A 24801-nucleotide genomic window follows, 5' to 3' on the forward strand; every position below is an offset into this window, starting at 1 on the left:
AAGGATTTTAGAAAAGAGGCACAATTTTGTATAAGCCTCTGATTCTCAGACTTAATTTTAACTACGAACGAACCCTCTTATTTCCTCTCCTGGACTTTATATTGTGAAAGCTTTCATCGGTCAAGACACTTATTTAGATATTTTACATGTTTATGTTAGCAAGGGACATATATCCCTGCCAAGCAGTGCTTCTGAGCAGCATTCGATAACCAGTACTAAACTCTGTTTACTTGATTGTATATATCAATATGTAAAGAAACTTAATGTTTTAATTAAGTGTAGATGTATTGCAGGTAAATGCATGATGGCTTTGACTAGTTGTCATATCTCTGTGAATGTCTATATGCAGATTGAGGACTACCACCCTCAGCTCTGGTGACCTCTGTCCTCTTTGAGCTGCTATTTCTGATACTGGGTTTTGTCCTTGCCTGGCTTGCCTGACTTTTCAGGTAATATTGTTCTATCCATGGTTCCAAGCTTCACTTCCTCTCTCTCCCTGACCGAGCCTATCCTGATGATGGAGGAATTTATACATATTGGGAGTTACTGTGACTCTTCTCCAACCTTCTGTGTCTTAATATTTATGATTAGTTTTCTCACCTTGTTTCTGAAACATGGACCTCAGAATTGTCCTGCAAATGTAATGTACAGGTTAGAGTCCAGCTTCTTCAATATATTAGGCCATCTGTAGGACTTTTTCCTGAAGTAACTGACATTCGTACTGCCTGTGTACAGTGTAATATACTACTGAGTCCAAAACAAAGCTTTAAGATACATTTTTGATAGTGTGAGGTAAGTAGCATGATAAGAAATCAAAAGATGGATGACAGTTGGTACAGGTGCTTTAGACATAGATATGTTGGTGTGCAAGTTAAAGTGCAAAGGAGATGCAGCTCAAGGAAACAAACACAAAAAACCTGGAAATTTAAAACTCTGTTGTTGGTCGGGCGTGGTGGCTCACGCCTGTAATCCCAGCACTTCGGGAGGCCGAGGCGGGTGGATCACGAGGTCAGGAGATTGAGACCATCCTGGCTAACACAGTAAAACCCTGTCTCTACTAAAAATACAAAAAATTAGCCGGGTGTGGTGGCGGGCACCTGTAGTCCCAGCTACTTGGGCACCTATAGTTCCAGCTACTCACTTGAACCGGGGAGGCAGAGGTTGCAGTGAGCCGAGATCGTGCCACCGCACCCTAGCTTCGGCAACAGTGCAAGACTCCGTCTCAAAACAAAACAAACAAAAAACACCAAACAAAATCAACTCCGTTGTTACCTGTATTTGCTGCTAGAAAATCTGCAATGAGAAAAACAGGACTGGCTCCAAAACACCTTTGAGAATCAAGTGATCCATGTCTCTCCAGAAGTTTCAAAGATTTCTTTCCCTATAGAGATGTTTTCCCATTGATTTTCATGACCTTGATGGAGATGTGTTCTGATTTGTTGCTGCAGAAATAAGTCATAAATTCTGAAGCAATCTAAAACCTTTGTCTGCTAGTCTCATCATCATATAATTGTTTGGCGGTGACTCTTACCAAGTTTGACTGCTTTGTATACCCTGTGTTTCAAAGAACACCTTTCATCATATTTGTCCCTCCATTTTCATACCATATTTGCCAGCATTTCTGTGGGTATCAAGATAGTTGACATGCAGCAGGAGCATAACCATATTTCACTATGAAGTTGTAGTCCTGAGAATGATTGCATTATTGGGGCTGAAGAGTTCATATTTCAGCAAAGCAATGTGATTCTATTTATGTTACTTAGATGTATAGGACTTCCCCAATAATGTTAATCACCTTAGCCATGACTACTACCAAAAATAAAGTGTTTTTATTTAAAAATGATTACAGATTGTATAATAGACAACGTTACTTTGGTATTTGAAAGTTACTGCCTTTCCCCTCCTAATTTTACATATTCTTTGCAAATACAGTCAACCCTTGAACAGTGCAGAGGTTGGGGCACCAGCCGCTGTGCAGTCGAAAATTCAAGTATAACTTTTGATTCCCTCAAAACTTAACTACTAATAGCTTACTATTGGCCGGAAGCGTTACCAGTAATGTAAACAGTGCACACTTACTTTGTATGTTATATGTATTATATACTGTGTTCTTGCAATAAAGTAAGTTAGAGAAAAGAAAATGTTATTAAGAAAATCATAAGGAACAGAAAATATGTTTACTAATCATTAAGTGGAGATGGATCACCATAGAGGTCTTCATCCTTGTCATCTTCCTGTTAAGTAACTGGCTGAGGAGCAGGAAGATGAGGATGGGTAGGTCTTACTATCTCAGCGGGGGCAAAGGAGAAGGAAAATCCACAAATAAGTGGACCTGTGCAGTTCAAACCAGCGTTGTTCAGGGGTCAACTGAGTTTTTCAAGTGTTTATTTGGGAGTTATGGTGAGCAGTGCAGTGTGGATCTTAACAGGTGCATACTCCAAAGCCTTCACTCTCGCTTTTCACCTTTTTACCCATTATTTTTGAATAATGGGTAGGAAACTCTTCAAAATTATTTGTTCCTCCAAGTAACACTAATGGAGACTGGAAGAACATATGTGTATAGCAGAAATGCTTGGATAATTGGGTTAGACTTGATGAGAGGGGTGAGACCATATGTGTGGTAAGACATCTTGTCAGGGCAGGGCAGGATGCTCTCTGAAAAGCAAGTTTTAGACTTAACTCTCCCACTCTGTGTGTGTGTGTGTGTGTGTGTGTGTGTGCGCGCGCACAAATAACTTTATTTCTCTAGATACCAATTTTCTCAACTTTTTAAAAGCAAAGATTAGATCAGTGTTTGTCAGATTTGGATTGATGCTCATTAGTAACCAATACTAAGGCGACAGTGTGTCACATGTACAGCTACGTATTGTTTCATAATTCTTTTGATTCACCTCTCTGTTTCTCTTTTGTAGGCTTGTGATCTTTAAAATGTGTTTCTTGTTGGTCATATTAAAAAGAGTTTGGTGGTCATTTGCCTAGGTTAGTGTTGGCGTACTGTGGTCCATGTGCCAAATCCATCCCAAATCTACCACATCTGCCTAGTTATGTTCAGCCCATGAGCTAAAAGTGGTTTTCACATGTTTAAATGGTTAAAACAATTGAGAGGAAAATAAAGCTTTGTGGCACATGAAAATAATATGAAATTCATATTTGTGTCCACAAATAACATTTTGTTGGAACGCAGCCATGCCTTGTTTTTTAATGCATTATCTGTGACTGTTTTTGTGCTACCGTTAGAAAGTTGAATGGCTGTGACAGAGACCACGTGGCCTGCAAAGCCTATCTGGCTCTTTGTAGGAGAAGTTTGCTGACCCCTGTAGCCACTCTGAAGGCTTTATGGTTCTATATTTGTGATAAAATGTCAAATATAGTTTAGGTCAAAGGTATTTCCAAAGTACTCAGAAATGCTTATTTTAAAAAATACGTTGAGGATGGTAAATTTTGTTTGCTTATTTGCCTAGTCTTCTGCGTCTTATTTTTGAGCAAATGATGACATTTTGTGAATTATTTGCCAACTTATCACAGTCCCTTCCTGAATGCATTGTAAATGAATGATGTCAAAATTAATGAAGAATTACTGTTTTATCACTTTCAGAAAAAGGAAGCATTAGACTCCTTTAAATTATTTCAGTGAAAATATCCTGATTGTTATTTTGAATTTCTACTGTACAGTTTTCTTATGTGCAATCACTGTTTTAAAGAAAGTTCAGTATAAAATGAATAAAACTTGATTAAAAATCTCTTTACCTCCAAATGGAAGAGAAACAGTCCATTATGAGATTCATATCTCAATGTACGTAGCGCACTAACATTTAAAAAATTGTATTGTAAACACATACTGATGATTACTTAAGCCTATATTTTTGGTTTAAGTTGGATTTAAAATTAAATTCATCTCTTATTTTAAAGTATGCTTAGCATTTTTTCCTGCTTTTATAGTCCATAACATTAGAGAGTAAGAAGAAATCACTTTTTGTCCCATCCTGCAGAGATAACCATTATTAACATTTTGATTTATTTTCTTTCCATTGTTTTTTCATATATCTTTGAGACAGGGTCTCGCTCTGTCACCCAGGCTGGAGTGCAGTGGCACGATCTTGGCTCACTGCAACCTTTGCATCCCAGTTCAAGTGATTCTCTTGCCTCAGCCTCCTGAGTAGCTGGGATTACAGGCGCGTGCCATCATGTCCAGCCAATTTTTTGTATTTTTAGTAGAAATGGGGTTTCACCGTGTTAGTCAGGATGGTCTCGATCTCCCACCCTTGTGATCTGCCCACCTCGGCCTCCCAAGGTGCTGGGATTACAGGTATGAGCCACCGTGCCTGGCAAAAAAAACAAAAACTAAAAAAACCAAAACTGTATTTTAAAAAAATGTTTTATTATAAATTTATTATAATTTTATATAATATGTATTGTCTGTTTTAAAAAAATTCAAGGTATTAAAAATTTACGCTTATGAAAATAAAATGAAAAATAAGGGAAAGGAAACAGTGACAACCACAAAATCATGATTAACTTCACTCCAAATGAGAGAAATGTAAATTAAGATGTACTGAGATATCATTTTCCACATATCAAGTTGGCTAAAATCTAATTGAACATCACATTCTATTGATGAGGTTATGGAAAAACAGCCTCTCTCGTACATTAAGGGTGGGAATGTCAGTTGAGAATACCACTGGTAGAGGACGCTCTGACAGATTCTATCAAGATTAACGTGCATGTTTCCGTTGACATGTCAGTCCCACATCTGGGAATTTGTGAGATCTGTTTATCTCATAAATCTCACATGTCTGTGTGCACACATAGTTTGTGTATGTGTGAAGTGGCATCCAAAGTTTTTCATTGCAGAATTGGTTTGAGATTGGATACAACTCAAGTGCCTATCTGTCAGGGACTAGTTAAATAAATTATGGTGTAACCTTTTTATGAATAATGTGCACTGGTTGAAAAAAAGCTGCCTGTACCCTGATAGAGCTGTAAGGTGTATTATTAAATGAAATAAGCAAGGTGCTTGTTTTATGACACTTTAGATTTTGTATCAGAAAGAGGAAAAAGCAATCTACATTTATGTTTTTATCAAGTAAAATCTAGAAGAAAAGTAGTTCCCTGATTATGTGGATGGAAGATACGGGTTGTGTTAATAAGTGAGACTTTTTATTTTATGCTTTTATGTTGTACTTGATTTTGTGTAATGCCAGCATATTACCTTTTCAGAAATTTTAAATTAAAAAGTAGATAAAGAATTGTGGCAAAGGCAAAATAAGGAAAACAAAACCTTGGATTTCTTATATGAAGTTTAGAATGGCTTGGAAAACACAGGTACTTCTGGTATTGAGGCAATAGTGGAAGAAGTATTGATAGGAGCAAAAGCAGCAGATAGCTTTTATTAAAGGCATTTTGTGGGCCAGACACACAATTCAGTAACAAGCATTTTATATGCAGTGTATATATGCATATAAAGTGTGCCATTTAGTACTATAACAGCTCTATGAGGAAGGTGCTCTTGTTTCTCTTATTTTACAGAAGAGTAGGTTGAAGCTCAGGGTTGTTGAGTTATGCTGCTGGTAAATGGCAGAGCCAAGAGCCAAACCCTGGTCTGTATCATGAGCCTATCCTGTTGATCATATATATGTACTGATCACATATATATGTTATACTCTCTGTAAAGAAGATGCTCTTGAATCTTCTTTCTAGCAGATACAGATAATAATATGGAACCTCAGAGCATACTGTTATGTGATGAACATTTCCCATAATGTTCTTACAATAAATATAGCAATGAGATTTACTAAATTATTTCTTGTAGTGTTGCTCTGTGGTTGAAAACTTAACAAAGTACAATTTTGCTGGTGGCCACATATCACATATTTTTTTCAGTATGGACTGAATAGGCTGTATATTTTCCAGACAGTCCTGCATAAATTATTCCTTTCCATGCCAAGTCTTTGATAAGTGTTGAATGGCAGTAAGTTTGAGGTGATAGTCCCTGAGAGTACCTAGAATATTTGTTGTTTTGACTGGAAAGCCACGTATTTCAATAGGCAGCTGGGGTAAAGGAAGAAAGAGTTGTCATTCTTTTATAAAAGTTGATTGGCTTAACAGAAATCCATGTCTGAAAAGCTGTTTCCCCTCCTTTTTTTTTTTTTGAAATGGAGTCTCTGTCTCCCAGGCTGGAGTGCAGTGGCGCAGTCTCATCTCGCTGCAATCTGCATTCCAGGTTCAAGCAATTCTCCTGCCTCAGCCTCCTGAGTAGCTGGGATCAGAGGTGCCCGCCACCACACCCAGCTAATTTTTGTATTTTCAGTAGAGATGGGGTTTCACCACATTGGCCAGGCTGATCTCAAACTCCTGACCTCGTGATCCTCCCACCTTGGCCTCCCAGAGTGTTGAGATTACAGGCGTGAGCCACCATGCCCCGTCTTTCCTCTTTATTAAAGAGGGCTTAGGGCAGGGCAAAGATTTCCCTCAAGTATTTTTGATCTAGTCTAATATAAATGGGCAATTATATCCCCCAAAATACAGTGTTAGAGGTTTACAAACAGGTATGTAGGCCATTTTCAACTTGCACATGATTTGGCTTAACTTGCAGAGTGGCTTTTTTATTTTTTATCAATTGCCAGCCTTTAAAATTTGGGAGATTTCCACATCTCCCAAACAAGTCCAAGTTTCTGGTGTTTCTTGAAGGTTGTCAACAACCTTCACCTCTGTTTCCTGCCTAGCAGCAGTCAGCTTGTTTTTAGACCGAGGCTGTGGTCCTTGGTTTTGCACAGTTCCTGCCCGTCAGCTTCACTCATTTGTCGTACCTGCTGGCCCCTGTAGGACCCAAGCTCTTTGACCCTGTTTTGCGTTATGGAACATCACTGTGGAACTGAGCTGTTAAAACTAGCCTTCTCATAACATTTTGCTAAAAAATCAAAAACCAAACCTTTGTGAATTAATTTTTACATGTTTGTGGCATATATCAACCTTATTTATTAATTAAATAAATTATTCTGACAAATAGATATATTTAGTCATTCACCCATACTTGACCACTTAAATTTTCATGTGGTATATTTGAGTATGTGAAAGTGCCATATCCTTCACTGTTGACCGTCTGGTTAATGTAAATTCTGAATTTATTTATGTGTTACTGTAATTGAGAGCTTTTAAAAAAGCTTGTTTCTTTATAATTGGCATTTTAAAGTTATGACATTAAACTTACATCAAGAATGCACAGCTTAATTTTTTGATACTACATCTTTTTCCTGATAGACTACTGTGTCAGTAATGAGTTATTTTTTATAAAATAAAATTAAAAGTAAATTATTCTTAACTGTTTAATGGATTAAGATTAGTTTTAGCACTTTCCCTTTTTTTTTTTTAAGATGGAGTCTTGCTCTGTCACCAGGCTAGAGTGCAGTGGCTCCACCTCGGCTCACTGCAACCTCCACCTCCCGGGTTCAAACGATTCTTCTGCCTCAGGCTCCTGAGTAGCTGGGACTACAGGCATGTGCCACCACGCCCAGCTAATTTTTGTATTTTTAGTAGAGACGGGATTTCATCATGTTGGCTGGGATGGTCCCGATCTTTTGTCCTCGTGATCCGCCCGTCTCGGCCCCCCAAAGTGCTGGGATTACAGGTGTGAGCCACCGTGCCCGGCTGCATTGTACTTATTATTTTAATATTCCTTTTTTTATATGTTTAACTATCATACCTTCTGATATTTTCCTGGTAATTTTTAATTTTTCAATTAGGGTAGGTTCTTGGCTTATTTTAAGTTTAAGGTTATACTGTGATATTGTTACATATATTTCTAAATTATATGAGAGTTAGTATCCTTTAATCATGGAAAAGTGTCTTTGTGCAGGAGACTAGTTTCAGATTTGCCTGAAGTTTAAGACTGTTAGTGTTTAATGGATTCTTGAGATTTTGTTATAAACTATTTTGGTACACTTTCTCACCCTGCTCTCAATAAATCTATAAGCCACAGTTCTAATCTGCATTACTTATCTTCAGTTGAAGCGAACAAACTTGAAATTTAAATCAGTGCATATAATCACCTTCCTCTTTAAGAATAAGTTTTACATGAGAAGTAGCCATGTATTAACACTAGCAGGACTTTGTGGCCAGTCTACCTGGAGTTCCAGACCGTCTGCCTTTAGGAACCAAATCTGTTCTGTTTTGGCTATATTTTGGTGTCACCTGTTTTGTCAGTTTGGTGATTATTGTCTTCGTTTGCTTAAATATTGATGGGGTAAAGATTGTGGGTTCTATGGGTGACTTAGTCTTCTAGGACAGTGGCAGGGATTGTAGGAATTTTCTAGTTAGTGAATGTTTATTTTGTTGGAGTGATTCAGGGAGAGATCAAGTCTAGAGAATTTTGCGTACTCAGGGAATCATCCTCTGCTCCCTCAAACAGGTGTTTCCCTTCCCTCTACCTTTCCTTTCCCACCACAAAAGAGAGGAGAGATTCTACAGAACATGCAGGCTGACTGCCAATTGCATTTTAGCTAAATTCCAGCCAGGTGGGTTTAAAAATATTCTTCTTACATAATCTCTGGCTTTTCAGATCTTTATACCTTCTAGTAATGCTGCTACAATGTATACAGAATTATTTGCCCAAGGGTTAGATAGTGAAACCACACCATTTCTATGAGGAAAGGCATAAATAGACATTCAAGGTTTTGTTTTGTTTTGTTTTGTTTTTAATGATTGGACTTGTGGCTGTATTCTATGTGGTTATTTTCTAGAACTCAGATTCTGAAACTGATTTTTGTCTTGTTATGTATTGCTAATTTTTTTGTATGCAAAATATGTAGAGGAATTTATCATTTTTACTTTAAGAATTTTTATCGTACACTTTTTTCATTCGAAGTTTATTTTGGAGAAAGTTGTACATTAGTGTATAATAATACATTTTGGTTAAACCTTTATGATTTCAGGACAAAAATTGCTCAAGATATTGAAAGGCTAATACATCAGAGTGATATCATAGATCGTGTGGTATATGACTTAGATAACCCAAAGTAAGTCTTGATTTTAATAAACTTTTATTAGTTTTAAGTTTTTCTATAAAATTTTGGTATTATTTCTAAAAGGTAAAAAAATATTCTGTGAAAAATGTTGGTAGTTTTTAAAATAATAAAAAGATATAGTTAATTTATAACTAGTTGCGACTTAATTAGGTTTTCATCCTTTGGGATGTAATGATAATGGTAAATCATGTTTACCTACTTAACTCTATCACGAGATTTTGTTTGTTTTTAGGTAGATTTTTAATGGGCTTAAGGTAATGGTTACACAGTGATGTTGTATTTTTAAAAAACTGAAATTACTTTCACTTAGGAGAGTGGATATTTTACATGAAATGCTGGCTTGTCCTGCAATACTGAGCCTTCGTTTCATTAAGATAACAAATTACCATCCCTTTAGAAGGAGCATCTGCTTGATCCTTCTCCACAGTCCTCACCACACCCTGTTGTCTCTCACTGCTTATAATTGGCTCATTTAGGTTGCCTGCTCAATCTTTGGAATGCATTTTTTTTTGTGATCCTTGATGTGTTAGTAATTTACTATTTAAGATTGTCACTGATATCATCACATTTTAGGATTTAAATATAAGTAAATAAATGAAAATTACGAATATTGAGTTTGACTCTTATTTAGTCAGCTGCCTTCTCATATGAGAAATTCAGTTAGCCGTCCGTGGCTTTCTTCTCTCCCTCAACATACTAATATTTTTGGAAAATTTCACATCTTGCCAATCGTATTTGGAGGAAAAAAGCACTTTTTCTTTTTGAGATGGAGTCTCATTCACTCTGTCGCCCAGACTGGAGTGCTGTGGTGCAGTCTCAGCTCACTGCAACCTGTGCCTCTTAGGCTTAAGTGATCCTCCTGCTTCAACCTCCCGAGTAGCTGAGACTACAGACAAGTGTCACCACACCTGGCTAATATTTTTTTATTTATAGTAGAGACGGAGTTTTGCCATGTGGGCCAGGATGGTCTCGAACTCCTGACCTCAGGTGATCTGACCGCCTCGGCCTCCCAAAGTGCCAGGATTACAAGCATGAGCCACTGTGCCTGGCTTTTAAAACACTTTTTTTTTTTTTTTAAGTTTTGTTAGATAAAAGTATAAGCTGTAGCAAAGCTAATGACTAAATTTGTAATAATACTGTTATAGAAGAGAAGAAACATATACCTTATTTATTTAATTATTTCAACATTGATAATTCTTCGTCGGATAAGACAGGCAGAGTGGTAGAAGCAGAAACTCAGGAACCCTGAGTGTGGCATACCTGTGCTATTGGACAGAATTATTGAGCATCTTAGAGTCCTAGTCCTCTCTTATTAGAGAGTAGGCTCCAGAAGAGCAAGAGTTTGCTTTCGGTCAGGGAACCAAGCAGACATATGTCTCAAACAGTATCTGGCACCTAGTAGATACCTGGTAAATGCTTATTTAATAATCAGTATGTAAAATGAGGATAATACGTGTGCTTCTTGATGCTAATTAAATAACATAATAGGTAATTTAGCTCTTCGATTTGAAAATAATATTGTCACCTGAGAACTGTATGGTTTATGAGAATTGTTGCTGCTCAGTACAGGTCACAGCAGTTTTAAAAATGTTCTTTTTTGTATAAAAATAAGTATTTTAGAAATGGCATGCATTCAGTGAGGCAAAAGTTCTTACTATATCAGTATGAACATAAGAACAAGTCTCTAATTATGTTTGTCCATTAATGTTATCCACATTTAATGTATTGATTGTGCTTGTTTTGTGCTTCAGCTTAAAAATAATGAGGAAGGTGATATGGCAATAGTGATGTATTTTTAATTATAATTTTATTTACTTTTTGCTCCTCTGTTTAAGTGCAATGTATTTTAATATATTTACTTTAAAAATTTTATTTAGTTACACCATTCCAGAAGAGGGAGATATTTTGAAATTTAACTCCAAATTTGAATCTGGGAATCTGCGCAAAGTAATTCAAATTAGAAAGTAAGTCACTTAAGATTTTCTCATTTTGTATGTGCACAGATATTTTCCTAATTTTCATCAGATTTCTTTGTCTTCTATTTTCAGAAATGAATACGATCTTATTCTGAACTCAGATATAAACAGCAATCATTATCATCAGTGGTTTTACTTTGAAGTCAGTGGAATGCGGCCAGGTGTTGCTTACAGGTTTAACATCATTAACTGTGAAAAGTCCAACAGTCAGTTTAATTATGGTAAGACAATTTTCTTTCCCAATTGAGATGGCATGCAGGCATCTTCACTGTGGAAAAGGGAAGTTTTTTAAAAAAAATTATCAACTTTTAAAAAATGTTTCAGTGTCTTGTTTTCTCTAGTTCCCAAAATTCAGATATTTATGCAACATTTGAAATAGGTCAAGGTTTTGTTGGTGAAAAAGAGTTACTCTTGTATAGGCAAGTCCTTTAAAGTGTAATGATTGATTTCATCCAAATTGAATGGAACTAAAGGTTTATTATGTATACTCCGATGGTGACATCTGATTGTGTAATTTTTCTTCTTTAGCCTGTTAATATGGTATATTATGCTGATTGATTTTTCAATGTTGAATGAGCCTTTTTTATTTGGAATAAACCCGACTTGGGATAAACAAATCCCAAGTGGGATTTATTTATTAAAAAAAAAAAAAAGTGTGGAATAAACACTACTTGGTCATTGTGTATAAATAGCTAATATTTTGTTAATAATTTTTTCATTTCTACTAATGAGGGATATTGGTCTATAGTTGTCTTTCTTTCTTTTTTTTTTTTTTTTGTTTGGTTTGGTACTGTATCTGCTTTTGGTATCATGGTATTACCTCATGAAATGAGTTGGGAAGTGTTCCCTCCTCTTATTTGCTGGAAGCACTTGTGTAGAATTGGTGTTATTCGTAAACTTTGGTAGAATTCTGCAATGAAACTATCTGAATCTGGAGAGTTCCTTTCTTGATAGTCTTTTAAACTAGAAATGTAATTTTTTTTTTTTTTTGAGATGGAGTCTTGCTCTGTCACCCAAAACTGGAGTGTAGTGGTGTGTTTGTGGCCAACTGCAACCTCCACCTCTCAGGTTCATGTGATTCTCCTGCCTCAGACCCCCAAGTGGCTGGCACTATAGGTGCGTGCTACCACGCAGCTAATTTTTGTATTTTTAGTAGAGATGAGGTTTCACCATGTTGGCCAGGCTGGTCTCGAACTCCTGACCTCAAGTGATCTGCCTGTCTTGGCCTCCCAAAGTGCTGGGATTACAGGTGTGAGCCAGCACGCCCAGCTAGAAATGTAATTTCTTGAATAGTTTTAGGGGTATTCAAATTATCACTTTTATCTTGAGTGAGTTGTGGTAGTTTATGCTTTTTAGGAATGGACCAATGTGCAGGGTTGTTTGTAGTGTTCTCTTACTATCCTTTTGATTTCTGCAGGGTCTGTAGTAGTAGCCCCTAATTAATTCCTGCTAATGATAATTTCTTCTCTTTTTTTCTTTGTCAGTCTAACTCTAGAGGTTTATCAGTTTTATTGACTGTTTCGAAGAACTAGTGTTTCGTTTCATTGGTTTTCCCTACTATTTGTCTCATGAGACCGTTTTAAAAAAACTCTGAGTTGTACCCACAAATTTCTTTAAAATATAGCCTCATTCAAGGTTTTTGTGTTTAGTACTTTAATATATACAAAACTAAGGATTACTTGTAAGACACCTGGTAGTCAAACATTATGCCTGTGGAAAATAACGTACTTGTATGAACTTAATATCAGCATTTTAAAATTGAAACATCAAGTTTCAAGTATTAATGTTGTAATGACAATCTTTTTGTGTAAAATAAAAGAATTTTTTTTTTCTGGCATACAAGAAAACTTACACTGGGGCTTGAGAAGAAACATATGTATGACAAGTTACAAAATCTCCAAGGTCTCAACCATTTGTTGGAAAGATTGAAAAGCTTTTAACAACCGAGACATGAAATATTGTATCATCCATTTCATTTAAATCCTCTAAGTTGTTAAAAGCAGGAATATGATCATGCTCTTTAAGGGGACATTTCTGAAAATTAAAGCTTTCAACAGTTGAAGAGGTTGTTCCCAATTGTCATTATTTATGTGGAAAATAGGATATTGTATACTCTAGAATTACTTCACATGTATAAAAAAAAGCTTTAATCAGATTCATTTATTTAATGAAATAATTGTAGGAAGACTTGGTAGCATAATACCTGGTTTAGTTATAAACACTTTTCTAAGATTTTTAAATGGTTTAAGTAATTAATTTTTAAATGTTTATTCTTTTAAATATGTATATTTTGACTAAAAGTTCAGCGAGTATATGGATTTATGTGAATAATGATAGGAATATTCCTGATGCAGTCTATTTCACATTCTTTTGTGATTTTAAACTACTAACTATGGAATGTGATATTTCTCAGAAATATTTGTTAACCTTAAACTTTCAATTAACTTTAAAAATTACCTTAATTGAAACCCATTCAAAGTATTATCAAAATAAGTAAAGAAACCTAGTGATTTCTCTATTTAACTTGTAATGATGCTACATAATATTTTTAGAGGAGAAAATAACAATTAATTAAATTAATTTTATTGGTATGTTGGGTGCTCCTTATGAGTTAAATATAAAGGCATATTTATTCCTGACATAATAGTCAATACAATTTTTCAGAAGTGCTACAACTAGATTGCATTTTTACTAACTATATTCACTTAAAAATAGAACTCTTAGCACTTTAAACTTTATTAAAAAAAAATAACATTTTGAATTAAAAGTACACGTTTTGGAGCAATGCGTCGCTGTTTCTTAAAAAAACCTATACCTTTATGTGATAGATAAAATAATTTCTCTAGTGTCATTTGAAATTTTAAAATGAATAAAATTCTGTAATTAAAACTAATTCAAAGCAGTGGGACAGATGGCTGCTTTATTTTTAAATTTCCTCTCCTTCTTCCCCCTTCTCCTTTGGATATTCTTGTATGTATATCACACTTTCCAAACTCACTATGTAGTGAATTTGGAAAACAGAATGGTGTTAAGAAAAAAATAAAACCATTGACAATGCATCATCCAGAGATAATGACTTTAACATTTGTTGCTTCTTACCAGCCTTTTTTATAATGCAGTGTATGATTTCTACTTACATATAGTTATGCATTTATTTTTAAAAAAGAAATCTCATAACCCATGCAATTTCATATTCTGTATTTTAATCAAAATTTATGTTATCAGCATTTTTTTCTGGTTATTAAATATTCCTGTGAAACATTGTTTTAGGAGACATCCAATAGAAGTACTGTAATTTATCCAAACCTTTCTTTATAAGACAGTTGTTTCTGATTACTTTCTATTTTAAATATTGCCAAGATAAACATTATTATACATAGATATTTGTGTTTATAATTCAGAGAAGTATCTGTATGCCAGGTACACGTGCATGTTTTTCTAATGATAAAACAGTAGATATTAATATGGGAAAGTAAGCAAATTAAAAACAATTTAAAGGAAAATCTTTGGAAAAGGAACATCCAAAAGAACTATTGTTTAACGTTTCGTTATCTGTTCTTAAACTTACTCACATTCACATATATAATTTTAAAATTACATTTTACTCTTTTACAGATTTGGGATTATAGTATGAAAGCTCGTGTGTAACACTACATTTTTTTTAAACTATACAATAATTTGTGAAAAAAATTTCCCCATGCCCATTAAATATTATTCAGCAGCATCGTTAGTAATGTCTGTGTAATGTTCTATTGAGTAAGGTACAATAAATGACTTGAATGATAACAGATTGAAGATTTAAGTCTTTCTCCACATTTCAAAATTATAAGCTGTCTTGCAGTAGATACCCTTAATTATTTGTTTTCATATATGTGTCTGATTATTGTCATGAATTCCGAGAAGTTGCATTTCTCAAAGAGAATGAACATATGTTGCTGAAGACTAGGGAAAATGGGTACTACAGTGCTGGTGAAGTATTAAATTAGTTCAGCCTTTTTGAAGTGCATTTGATAGTATGTTTTCAGTGTTTATATTTAACAGCATCCATCCGGATTTATTTTGGTATTTTCTGTGAATTGGGATTTAACTTAATCCTATTCTTAGTAGTTAAGTAGCTACAACTAAATTCATTCTTTCTCCAAAGCGTTTTAAAGTTTCGTCGATGAATTTATTGAATTGTTAGACATTTCACATTTACAACTGTATACCTGGTCCACTAATGAAAGAATGGTACGAAGTATCATTCAGAAGCCATTAAACATTGTTACTCTGTTTTGGCTGTTACAATGGTCAGGTTAGTAAAAACAGATTAGAACCTGATTGATAAAATGTCACCATAACTTGCTTATAATTCCTCACTTTTTGAATTTGAATTCAATTATTTTGACCTCTTACACATATGTCCCCATTGGTTTGAAACACCACAGTTCTCATAATCTGTGGTCCTACATACTAGTTATGTTTGGGGATTTCTTGTTGCTCTAGTACTACTGTGTTTCTAATTTATTTTGACTTTAAAATATAGTCTAACATCCTGTAGTTCTTTTCAAAAACAATTTACAGACTTTTCTACCTATTTTTTCTGAATAGTTTATTCTGAATATGATTCACAATAATTTTATCAAATACCAAAAATTTCCATTGGATTAAATATGTAGAATAGTTTGGGAAAGACAGAATTTTTTATATCCAGTCTTACTACTAAGGCACATGATGTTTTGTTTTGTTGATTCAAGGTTTTTTATGCCTTCACCTATGTTTTTTAGTTTTCTTTTTGTAAGTTTTATATTTCTGTTTACCTTTGTTTCTGTCATGAAAGAGTTTTGTGAAAGAGTACTCCTATTTTCAAACATTATTTCTATTAAGAAAGCTATTGATTTTTATATATTTACTTGAAAATCAACCTTCTTGCTGAACTTTTTATTAGTTCTTATAGTTTCTGAGTTGGTACTTTGGATTTTCTTGATAAATACCTAGAATTCTGTGATTCATAGCTATATTGTGTATCTTTCATTGTTTTTGAATAGAATTTTGACAATGTTTAAAATAAAAGGGATACACTGGGCATCCTTGTATTTTAACTTTAGTGGGAATGTTGCTAGTATTTACATTAAGCGTATTCTTGTTTTGAGATACATATTTTTCTGTTTCTCAAAATAGAAATGAAGAATTTCTATTTTTTTAAAAATCAGATTTAAAAATTTTTTTGCATTTATCAATAAATGTAATGTGACCATATTAGTCTAATCTGTTTTTACTAACCTGACCATTGTAACAGCCAAAACAGAGTAACAATGTTTAATGGCTTCTGAATGATGTTTCGTACCATTCTTTCGTTAGTGGACCAGGTATACAGTTGTATGTGTTGTATTGTGTTAATAATATTCCTCTTATTAAGCCATCCTTCGATTTTAGAAATAAGTCAGCTTGGCTGTGTGAATTGATCTTTTATGATGCGGCTATTTTTGCTTGTTGAAATTGTGTTTTAAGGTTTTACATCATAAGACAAGTCAGTTTCCTTTTTGGAAACTATCTTTGTCTAGTTTTGGAAGGAGGCTGATCTGACTTTGAACACTTAAATGTAAAGGCTTTTATTTCTCCACCCTATGTTCTGAAGCAGTTGAAATAACATATGTTTTAATGAAATTTGCAAAAAATGTGCCTCTAAAAGTCTCTGATTTTGTACCCTTTAATTGGGTGAGAGGGGGTGCTTTTGAACTTTTTCAGAGTTTTCTATAACTCAGTCTAGACTAGTTTTTTATTTTTTGTTGAGGGAGTCTTGATAATTTGTATTATATATTTTTATGTAAGTGACATTTAGATTTTAAAAATTCAGTAGCAGAAATTTGTGTGCTATCTGCAATATGTATATTTGCTTATTTTCTGGCTTAGTTTTTTCCAAGTTTTTGATACTTAAAACTTAAATTTGTTGTTTTACAATTTTAAAAAGCTGGTGTATTCATTATTTCTATTGGAATTTTTTTTTTTTTTTTTTTTTTGAAACGGAGTCTCGCTCTGTCGCCCAGGCTGGAGTGCAGTGGTGTGATCTTGCTGCAAGCTCTGCCTCCTGGGTGCAAGGAATTATCCTGCCTCAGCCTTCCGAGTGGCTGGGACTACAGGCGCACATTGCCATGCCCAGCTAATTTTTTGTATTTTAGTAGAGATGGGGTTTCACCATGTTGCCCAGGCTCTTCTCAAACTCCTGAACTCAGGCAATCCACCCGCCTCAGCCTCCCAAAGTGCTAGGATTACAGGCGTGAGCCACCATGCCCGGCCTAGAATTTTTTATACTTATTAATTTATCCCTTTACCTCTCTGCAGGTTGATTTTTTTCTTTTTCTAACTTCTAGTAGGTTTACCTAAATTTATTTTTGTCTGTTGATCAAAGTAAGTCTCGAATTTTCTCTTGATTACAACTTCTGTATTCCCCTCCCAAATTTTAATGCTAAGATCTCCTTGTTATTTTTTATATTACTTGTATGCAATGTTGGTATCCTTTAGATTAGAATTATTTGGGCAAGAGTTTATATTTTAGTTGATTGTATTATTTTTGTGAAGACTTTTTTCATTCTTTCAAATTTTAATCCATTTTGTTCACTGGCGTGGAATTTATGATTTGCAGTAATTTTTTGTGGCTTAATATCTGGTCAGTTTTTGTGTTCATGGGCACTTGGAAAATAATATTCTTTGTAGGCAACATAATGTAACATACATTGTTTAGTAAGGAGAAAATTTTCTTTCTACTACTCACACCACTTCCAACACTTTTGTGCCCAATGTGTGGGGATTTTCTCCACACATTCCAGTTCTCCTACTCTCCAGACACCAACTGGTGTCCTTCCTACAATTCAGTTATGATACAAACTGCTTGGAGTTAGTGCAGACCTCAAGGATTAAGGACTCAGTCTCCCACGACTGCCCCTCACTTCAGATGCCAATTAAAAGTAGTGGGTCCCCAGGTTACCATACTTCTCTCTGACTTGGTTACAAACAGGGGTTCCCATAACCCTCCTCACTTTGATAATTTGCTGTGGCAGCTCACAGGACTCAGGGAAACACTGAATTATGATTCCCTGTTTATTATAAAGGATATGATTTAAGGATTCAGATGAACCGCCTGATGAACGGGTAGGTCCAGAAGAGTCCTGGGTACAGGAGCTTTTTCCCCCATGGAGTTGGAGTGCACCACCCTTCTGGCATATGGATGCATTCACCACTCAGAAGCTCTCTGAATCCCGTGCTTTGGAGATTTTTATGGAGGCTTCATCATGTTGATATGATTAACTCAGTTTCCAGCTCCTTTCCTTTCCCTTGAGGATGGAGTTTGGCTGAAAGTTCCAAGCTTCTTATCATGGCTTGTTCTTCATGGTGACCAGTCCCCATCGAGGAGTACACCAAGAGCTGCCTCATTAGAATAGAAGTTGTTTCTATCACCCAGGAAGTTCTAAGAGATTTAGATGCTCTCTGTCAGGGAGTGGGGTCAAAGACCAAATATTAGAACAAAAGATGTTCCCGGCACCTGCATTGCTTAGGAACTGACAAGGGTTTTAGGAACTCTGTGCCAGGAACTGAGGGGTAGAGACCAATATGTATAGAGAGATTTCTTATTATTTCATATTTGGCTGGGCATGGTGGCTTATGCCTGTAATCCCAGCACTTTGGGAGGCTGAGGTGGGTGGATCACAAAGTCAGGAGTTCGAGATCAGCCTGACCAACATGGTGAAACCCCATCTCTACTAAAAATACAAAAAATTAGCCGGGCTTGGTGGCACGTACCTTGTAATCCCAGTTACTCAGGAGGCTGAGGCAGGGGAATAGCTTGAACCCGGGAACTGGAGGTTCCAGTGAGCTGAGATTGTGCCATTGCACTCCAGTGTGGGTGACATAGTGAGACTCTGTCCCCGAAAAATATATTATTTCATATTTATTATTATATATCTATTCAACTTTCTATATCTGTTTATTTTTTGTCTTCTCTATCTGCCTAAGACTTAAAAACACTTAACAGTCTCAGTTATGTTGTGTTTCTGTCAAGCCTTCATTTAAAAAATATTTTTTTCTATTTTAATGTGGGGTTACTTGGCACATAGAATTTTGTAAGTTTTCCATGTTCCTTTTGCATATCCCTTTAATAGTATAAAATTATCACATTTATCTCATTCAGCATTTTTTGCCTTGAATTCTGTTTTTATATTGGTTTGAATTTGCTTGGTGCATATTTGCCTTTTTTTTCATAAATAAGAGGTTGGATTTTGTTGTTTGACCATTTGTCTTTTAATAGACAAGTTTAACCCATTAAAATTCTTACAGTTGAGGTTTTTGGGTGTTTATGCTTTCTGTTTTTGTGCTTCTTTATTGTTTATTTTTTAATTTAGGGTGGCACTTATTTTAGCTGTGGAATCCAAAATGTAAAATGCAAAAAAAAAAAAAAAAGTTTAAAAAAGCCCCTAAACCTTAAGATACAGATCACGAGGCATATTCTGCATTGGATTTTTCAGTCTTGCTCCATCTGCCTTAAGTTTAATAGAGATTCCTTCCAGATTCTGAGAAGTGGTCTATTGTGAGTTTTCTTTTTATTTCCATGTATTCGTAAGTATTTAGGAAGATAGTAGAAGCTATGGAGCTGTTTAGGTAGATGTAATATTTTATTAAACTTATCTTTAGATTTGTTAGGTCAGTACAACATAAAGCAAATCTTTGGTTTGTCTTAACATTAACAGAATTAAAAGAAAGGGACCAAAATATTTTGGTAAACTATAATTTAGCATTGTAAGCAATTATAACTAGCAATAATTCATTGTAAGGGTGGGGGCTGTGACCAAAGAAAGTATGTGCAGTGGAAACGTCTTCATCTGGAAGTATTTGTTTAATTGTCATACATGATTGAAATGAGGAAGTAGTATCAATTAGGAGAGTAGCTTATTGTCTGTAAAAAAATTTTTTTTTATTGGGGTGTGCTGATTGGGGGACTATTTGAGTGTTGGATTCTAGAAAATGTGCCCAATAGAGGTCTTGTTCTTTGGCAGTGTCTCCAGAAAGGAACGGGCTGGCAGTTGCTTCTCTTTCAAGTTGCCCTTTTTTTTGAGCTTTTAAAAAGTGATTCTATTGAATACTTAGTGTTTCTCGTAAGTGAATGATCCTAAAGTTAAGCAGTTTAAAAATATTTATGTTTTGTACTGTATTTTTAATTGTAAAGAGAATACCGCCTTTGAAATACTGAATTTGAGAATGTATGTCAATAAATAGTAGTGCTATCTGTTTCAATCCATCACCCCCGTCTTACCCCCCATTACTTGGAAGGGATTTGCTGAAATTACCACTAGATGGCAGTCTTGCATTTTAGTACCAAGCTTCTCTTTCACTTTCTCTCCATCTTTGTTTCTCTCAGATATTTGAGGATTTTCAGCTGCCTTCTTAAATAAATGAACATGTTTGGAACCAGGCAATAAAGCAGAATTTTGAAGTCTAGCCCGTAACATGCTCAACCCTTTGCCCATGTTAGTTAATTCAAGTCTTCTCTGCCTCCCTAGAATGGATTAGTCCCCCTGACAAATGTTCCTCATACATTTTTACCTTTTGGGGTGCTCTTTACAGTTTAATATTATTTAGCTGTGTGGCTTTCCTATATTTCCTTTTTCTCTTTGTAATTAGTATTTTACATTGAGGTACTTTGAGACTATCTAAATATCTTGTTCCTTCTCAAGCTTTTAATTTATTCATATCAGTATAGACTTGGTTTCCTATTTGACTCGAATTATAATTTGTTGCTATCATTATTTATTTTGATATTCAAATTGTCCACGATTTGGCCAGTGGGATACAGTTCATGCTGGTGTGTGTGCCCTTTTGAGATATCCCTATTATTCCTTATGGGTGCCCTTGCTTTTTGGCACAACAAGATGCTTAAGGCCTATCTTGCTTTTCCCTGCCCCTGAATGAAATCTGCCATTTCTCTGAAGAGTGCCGTTTTGCTTTAGTAGCGAATGGTGTTTGAAACCCAAGATCTGGCTGGGCACAGTGGCTCACGCCTGTAATCCCAGCACTTTGGGAGGCCAAGGTCAGGAGTTCGAGTGTAGCCTGGTCAACATGATGAAACCCCATCTCTACTAAAAATACAAAAATTATCCGGACATGGTGGCAGGCGCCTGTAATCCCAGCTACTAGGGAGGCTGAGGCAGGAGAATCGCTTGAACCCAGTAGGAGAAGGTTGCAGTGAGCCGAGATCGTGCCACTGCACTCCAACCTGGGCAACAAGAGTGAAACTCTGTCGGTGGACTTCCCAGCCCCACTCCTGTTGGGATGTCGGGACTGTATCAGGAACCCCGCCCGAGAGCCCCACAGGGGGACTCTGTTGGCCTCCCTTGCCGGAGGCCGACAGACCTCTTCCCCACACCTTAGGTGACCAAAATAAATTTGCAGTTTTGCTCCTAAAAAAAAAAAAAAAAAGAGTGAAACTCTGTCTCAGAAAAAAAAAAAAAGAAAAGAAATTCTCTTGAAAACCAAGATCTGTACACATGGTATACACATTGCTATTGGGTTATTACCAAACTATCTCAATGAACAATTAGGGAGTATATTTAGTACATACATAATATTTAAACAGAAATTCACATTTGTAGTAGTTTCCATATTTGAATGTACATGTTTATATATGTGCGTATATAATCACAGAAACAACACATACACGCCACGAGGTTATACTTATACCTTAACTTTCAAGCAAATAACACAGGCTTTATTCTTGTTTTCTTTCCATATTTACAACTTTCTTCTCCAAGATAGATAATTTTGGGCCCCATTATCCATATAACTTATTAGATCAACTCCAGTTTATGTAACAATCTCCGTATTGTCTATTTGGACAGATGCCTTCCTCCACACTATTGGGGGTCTGATATCCCAAATCAGTCTTCCTTCCATCCTCCTGCATGGGTTCCCTCCCTGTTTTGTTTTTTCATTTTGTTTGTAATTTCTAGTTTTAGTACACTGTGATCAGAGAGTTTGTAATATTTGTATTTTGTGAAATTTATTGTTGTTTTCCTTGTGATGTAATACATTATCAGTTTTTATAAATGTATTGTGCTATTGAGAAGATAAATTCTTTATATCTTATATCTTAATATATTATCATCAAATTCCAAGCAAAGAAGTCATCTTTACTTAAAATTTGCTGATAATATGTTGTCATATATATTATCAGTTTTTATGAATGTATCATGTGCTGTTGAGAAGAAGATATAGAGAATATATCTTCACATAAGATATATTTTTCGTCTGTATCAGGATGAGACATTTGACATTTAGATGTAAAAATTGCCGTATTGATTATGTTATTGGGTTCTCTATGTTTTGTTTTCTTGTTCAATTGATCCGTCTTGTTCTGAGAGTGGTGCTTTGAAGACTGTTATCAATAGTATGTCACTATCGATTTCTCTTTATATCTCCTGTAGTTTCTACTTTATGTAGGAGGTTGATCTTATCGGATGCATTGATATTAAGTATTATATTTTCATTATGAATTGTGACTTTGTCATTATAAAGTTCCTCCTTTTTCTCATTAAGTATTTTTTGTTCTAAAATCTATTTTAAGGATTTCAACCCCGATTTTATTGTTCCATCTGCCCTCTATATCTTCGCTCATTTTACTATTTATAAACAATTTAAAGTTTGTTATATTCTGTCTTCTAGTAATGCTGAAGGGCTGGACCATGTGTGGTTTTGTTTGTGCTACTTATTGAGTTTATTTATTTCTTCTTTGGTTGGGATGAAAAACCAAATTCTGAAACTGGAGGATAATGGCAGCCACCTGAATCTGAATCTGAAATTGCAGCTGTAATGCTAGATACGTTAGAAGCATGTATTTTTTTCTACATAGAGTCACTGAGTGCAAATAACATGCAGCTTACGATAAGTGCCTTCAGGTTTGTTAGAGCTCCACTTTAAACTTTCTTTGTTCTCCTCATCTGTTAAATGAGGGTGTTAACATCAACTCCAACATTTTACAAATCTGTGATTTATAGTACATTAATGATTAGGACCTAAAACACCTCATCTTTCTTTGTATTTGCACATAATATTGACCATGTCCTCAATAAAAATTTGGCCTTTACTTGGATATTATTAGGGGCTAGTGCCATTGGATGTTACTCTGGCAATTTAATATTCTGATTATCTATATTTGAGGCAAAAAATGGACAATTTTAAGCACACTTGTTTCATGTATATGAAGGTTTATCCTTTGGCTAATGAATAAATCTTGTTCAGATATAGGCTTTCTATTACTATATCAGGTTGAATAGACTGGTTTATTTAGTCTGAATTTATTTCATTTGATTGATTCTTGCTGGGGCAACTTACTTTGTCCAAATGGTTTTTGTTACAGTCAGAATATCCAAATGTAGCTAACTTCACTGTGACCAAAATTTCATGTGATCGTTTTAAATGTGATATAAGAATACATTGTTTTAAATGTAATATAAGAATAATTGTTTTTTATAACATTAGAACACATGAGACAAATCTAAAGTGCCCTTTGACTTCAACTTGAACCTTTCACTACTTTATGTAGTTAACTTTTAAAAATTGATACATAATATTTGCACATATCTATGGGGTATATGTGATATTTTGTTACATGTATAGAATGTGTAACAATCAAGTCGGGGTATTTAGGGTATCCGTCACCTTGATAATTTATCATTTCTCTATGTTAGGAATATTTTAAGTCCTCTCATACAATATATTGTTTCTGATCATCACCCTGCTATCGAACATTACAACTTAATTCTTTTCTTGAACTATATGCTTGCACTCATTAACCATCCTGTCTTCATCCCCCCATCCCTGCCCCACACCCTTCTCAGTTTTTGTATCTATTATTTTACTTTCTACTTCCATGAGATCAACTTTTTTACCTCCCACACATGAGTGAGAACATGCAAGATTTGTCTTTCTATGCCTGGCTTATTTCACTTGACATAATGACTTCCAGTTCCATCCATGTTGCTGCAAAGGACATGATTTCATTTTTTATGGCCATGTAGTATTTCATTGTGTATACATATCATTTTCTATATTCATTCATCCATTGATGGATGCTGAGGTTGATTCATGTCTTTGCTATTGTGAATAGTGCTACAGTAAACATGGGGTGGGTGTAGGTATCCCTTAAGTATACTGATTTCCTTTACTTTGGATAAATACCCAGTAGTGGGATTGCTGGACCTTATGTTGTTTTATTTTTAGCTGTTTGAGAAATTTCTGTACTGTTTTACATAGTGACTACACTAATTTATGTTCCCAACAGTGTGGAAGAGTTCTCTTTTCTCCACATCCTCACTAGCATCTGTTACTTTTTTTTCCTCTTTTTAATAATAGCCATTTTAACCAGAGTAAGATGGTATCTCATTGTAGTTTGATTTACATTTCCCTGATGATTGGTGATGTTGAACATTTTTTTCATATGACTGTTGGCCATTTGTATATCTTCTTTTGAGAGAAGTCTATGTCCTTTGCATACTTTTTAATGAGATTATTATGATTTTTTTTTTTCTATTGAGGTTTTTGAGTTCCTTGTGTATTTTGGATACTAATCCCTTGTCGGATAAATAGTTTGTAAATATTTTCTCCCATTCGACAGGTGATTTCTTTACCCTGTTGATTGTTTCCTTTGATGGGAGAGTTTGGTCAAGTTACATTCATTGTTATTGGTAGGTAAGGACTTACTCCTGCCATTTTGTCGTTTCCTAATTGTTTTGTAGGCCTCTCTTCTTTCCCTCTTTCTTCCCTATCTTCCCTTTTGTGAA

At 35.0% G+C, this 24801-nt stretch overlaps 1 protein-coding gene across 3 annotated transcripts in view; it reads left to right on the forward strand.

The window, feature by feature from the left end:
* AGTPBP1 (ATP/GTP binding protein 1) overlaps nucleotides 1-24801 on the forward strand; it is a 200513-nt gene that overhangs the window by 110135 nt on the left and 65577 nt on the right. For all 3 annotated transcript variants that reach the window (XM_033236931.1, XM_033236928.1, XM_033236930.1), the window contains 3 exons: nucleotides 8928-9011; nucleotides 10898-10984; nucleotides 11069-11217. In XM_033236931.1, coding sequence (XP_033092822.1) covers nucleotides 8928-9011; nucleotides 10898-10984; nucleotides 11069-11217 — 320 coding nt within the window. The remainder of the gene's footprint in view (nucleotides 1-8927; nucleotides 9012-10897; nucleotides 10985-11068; nucleotides 11218-24801) is intronic.

This window comes from Trachypithecus francoisi, unplaced genomic scaffold (assembly GCF_009764315.1).
Source record: "Trachypithecus francoisi isolate TF-2019V2 unplaced genomic scaffold, Tfra_2.0 Lachesis_group16, whole genome shotgun sequence".
In the NCBI taxonomy this organism is placed as follows: domain Eukaryota; kingdom Metazoa; phylum Chordata; class Mammalia; order Primates; family Cercopithecidae; genus Trachypithecus; species Trachypithecus francoisi.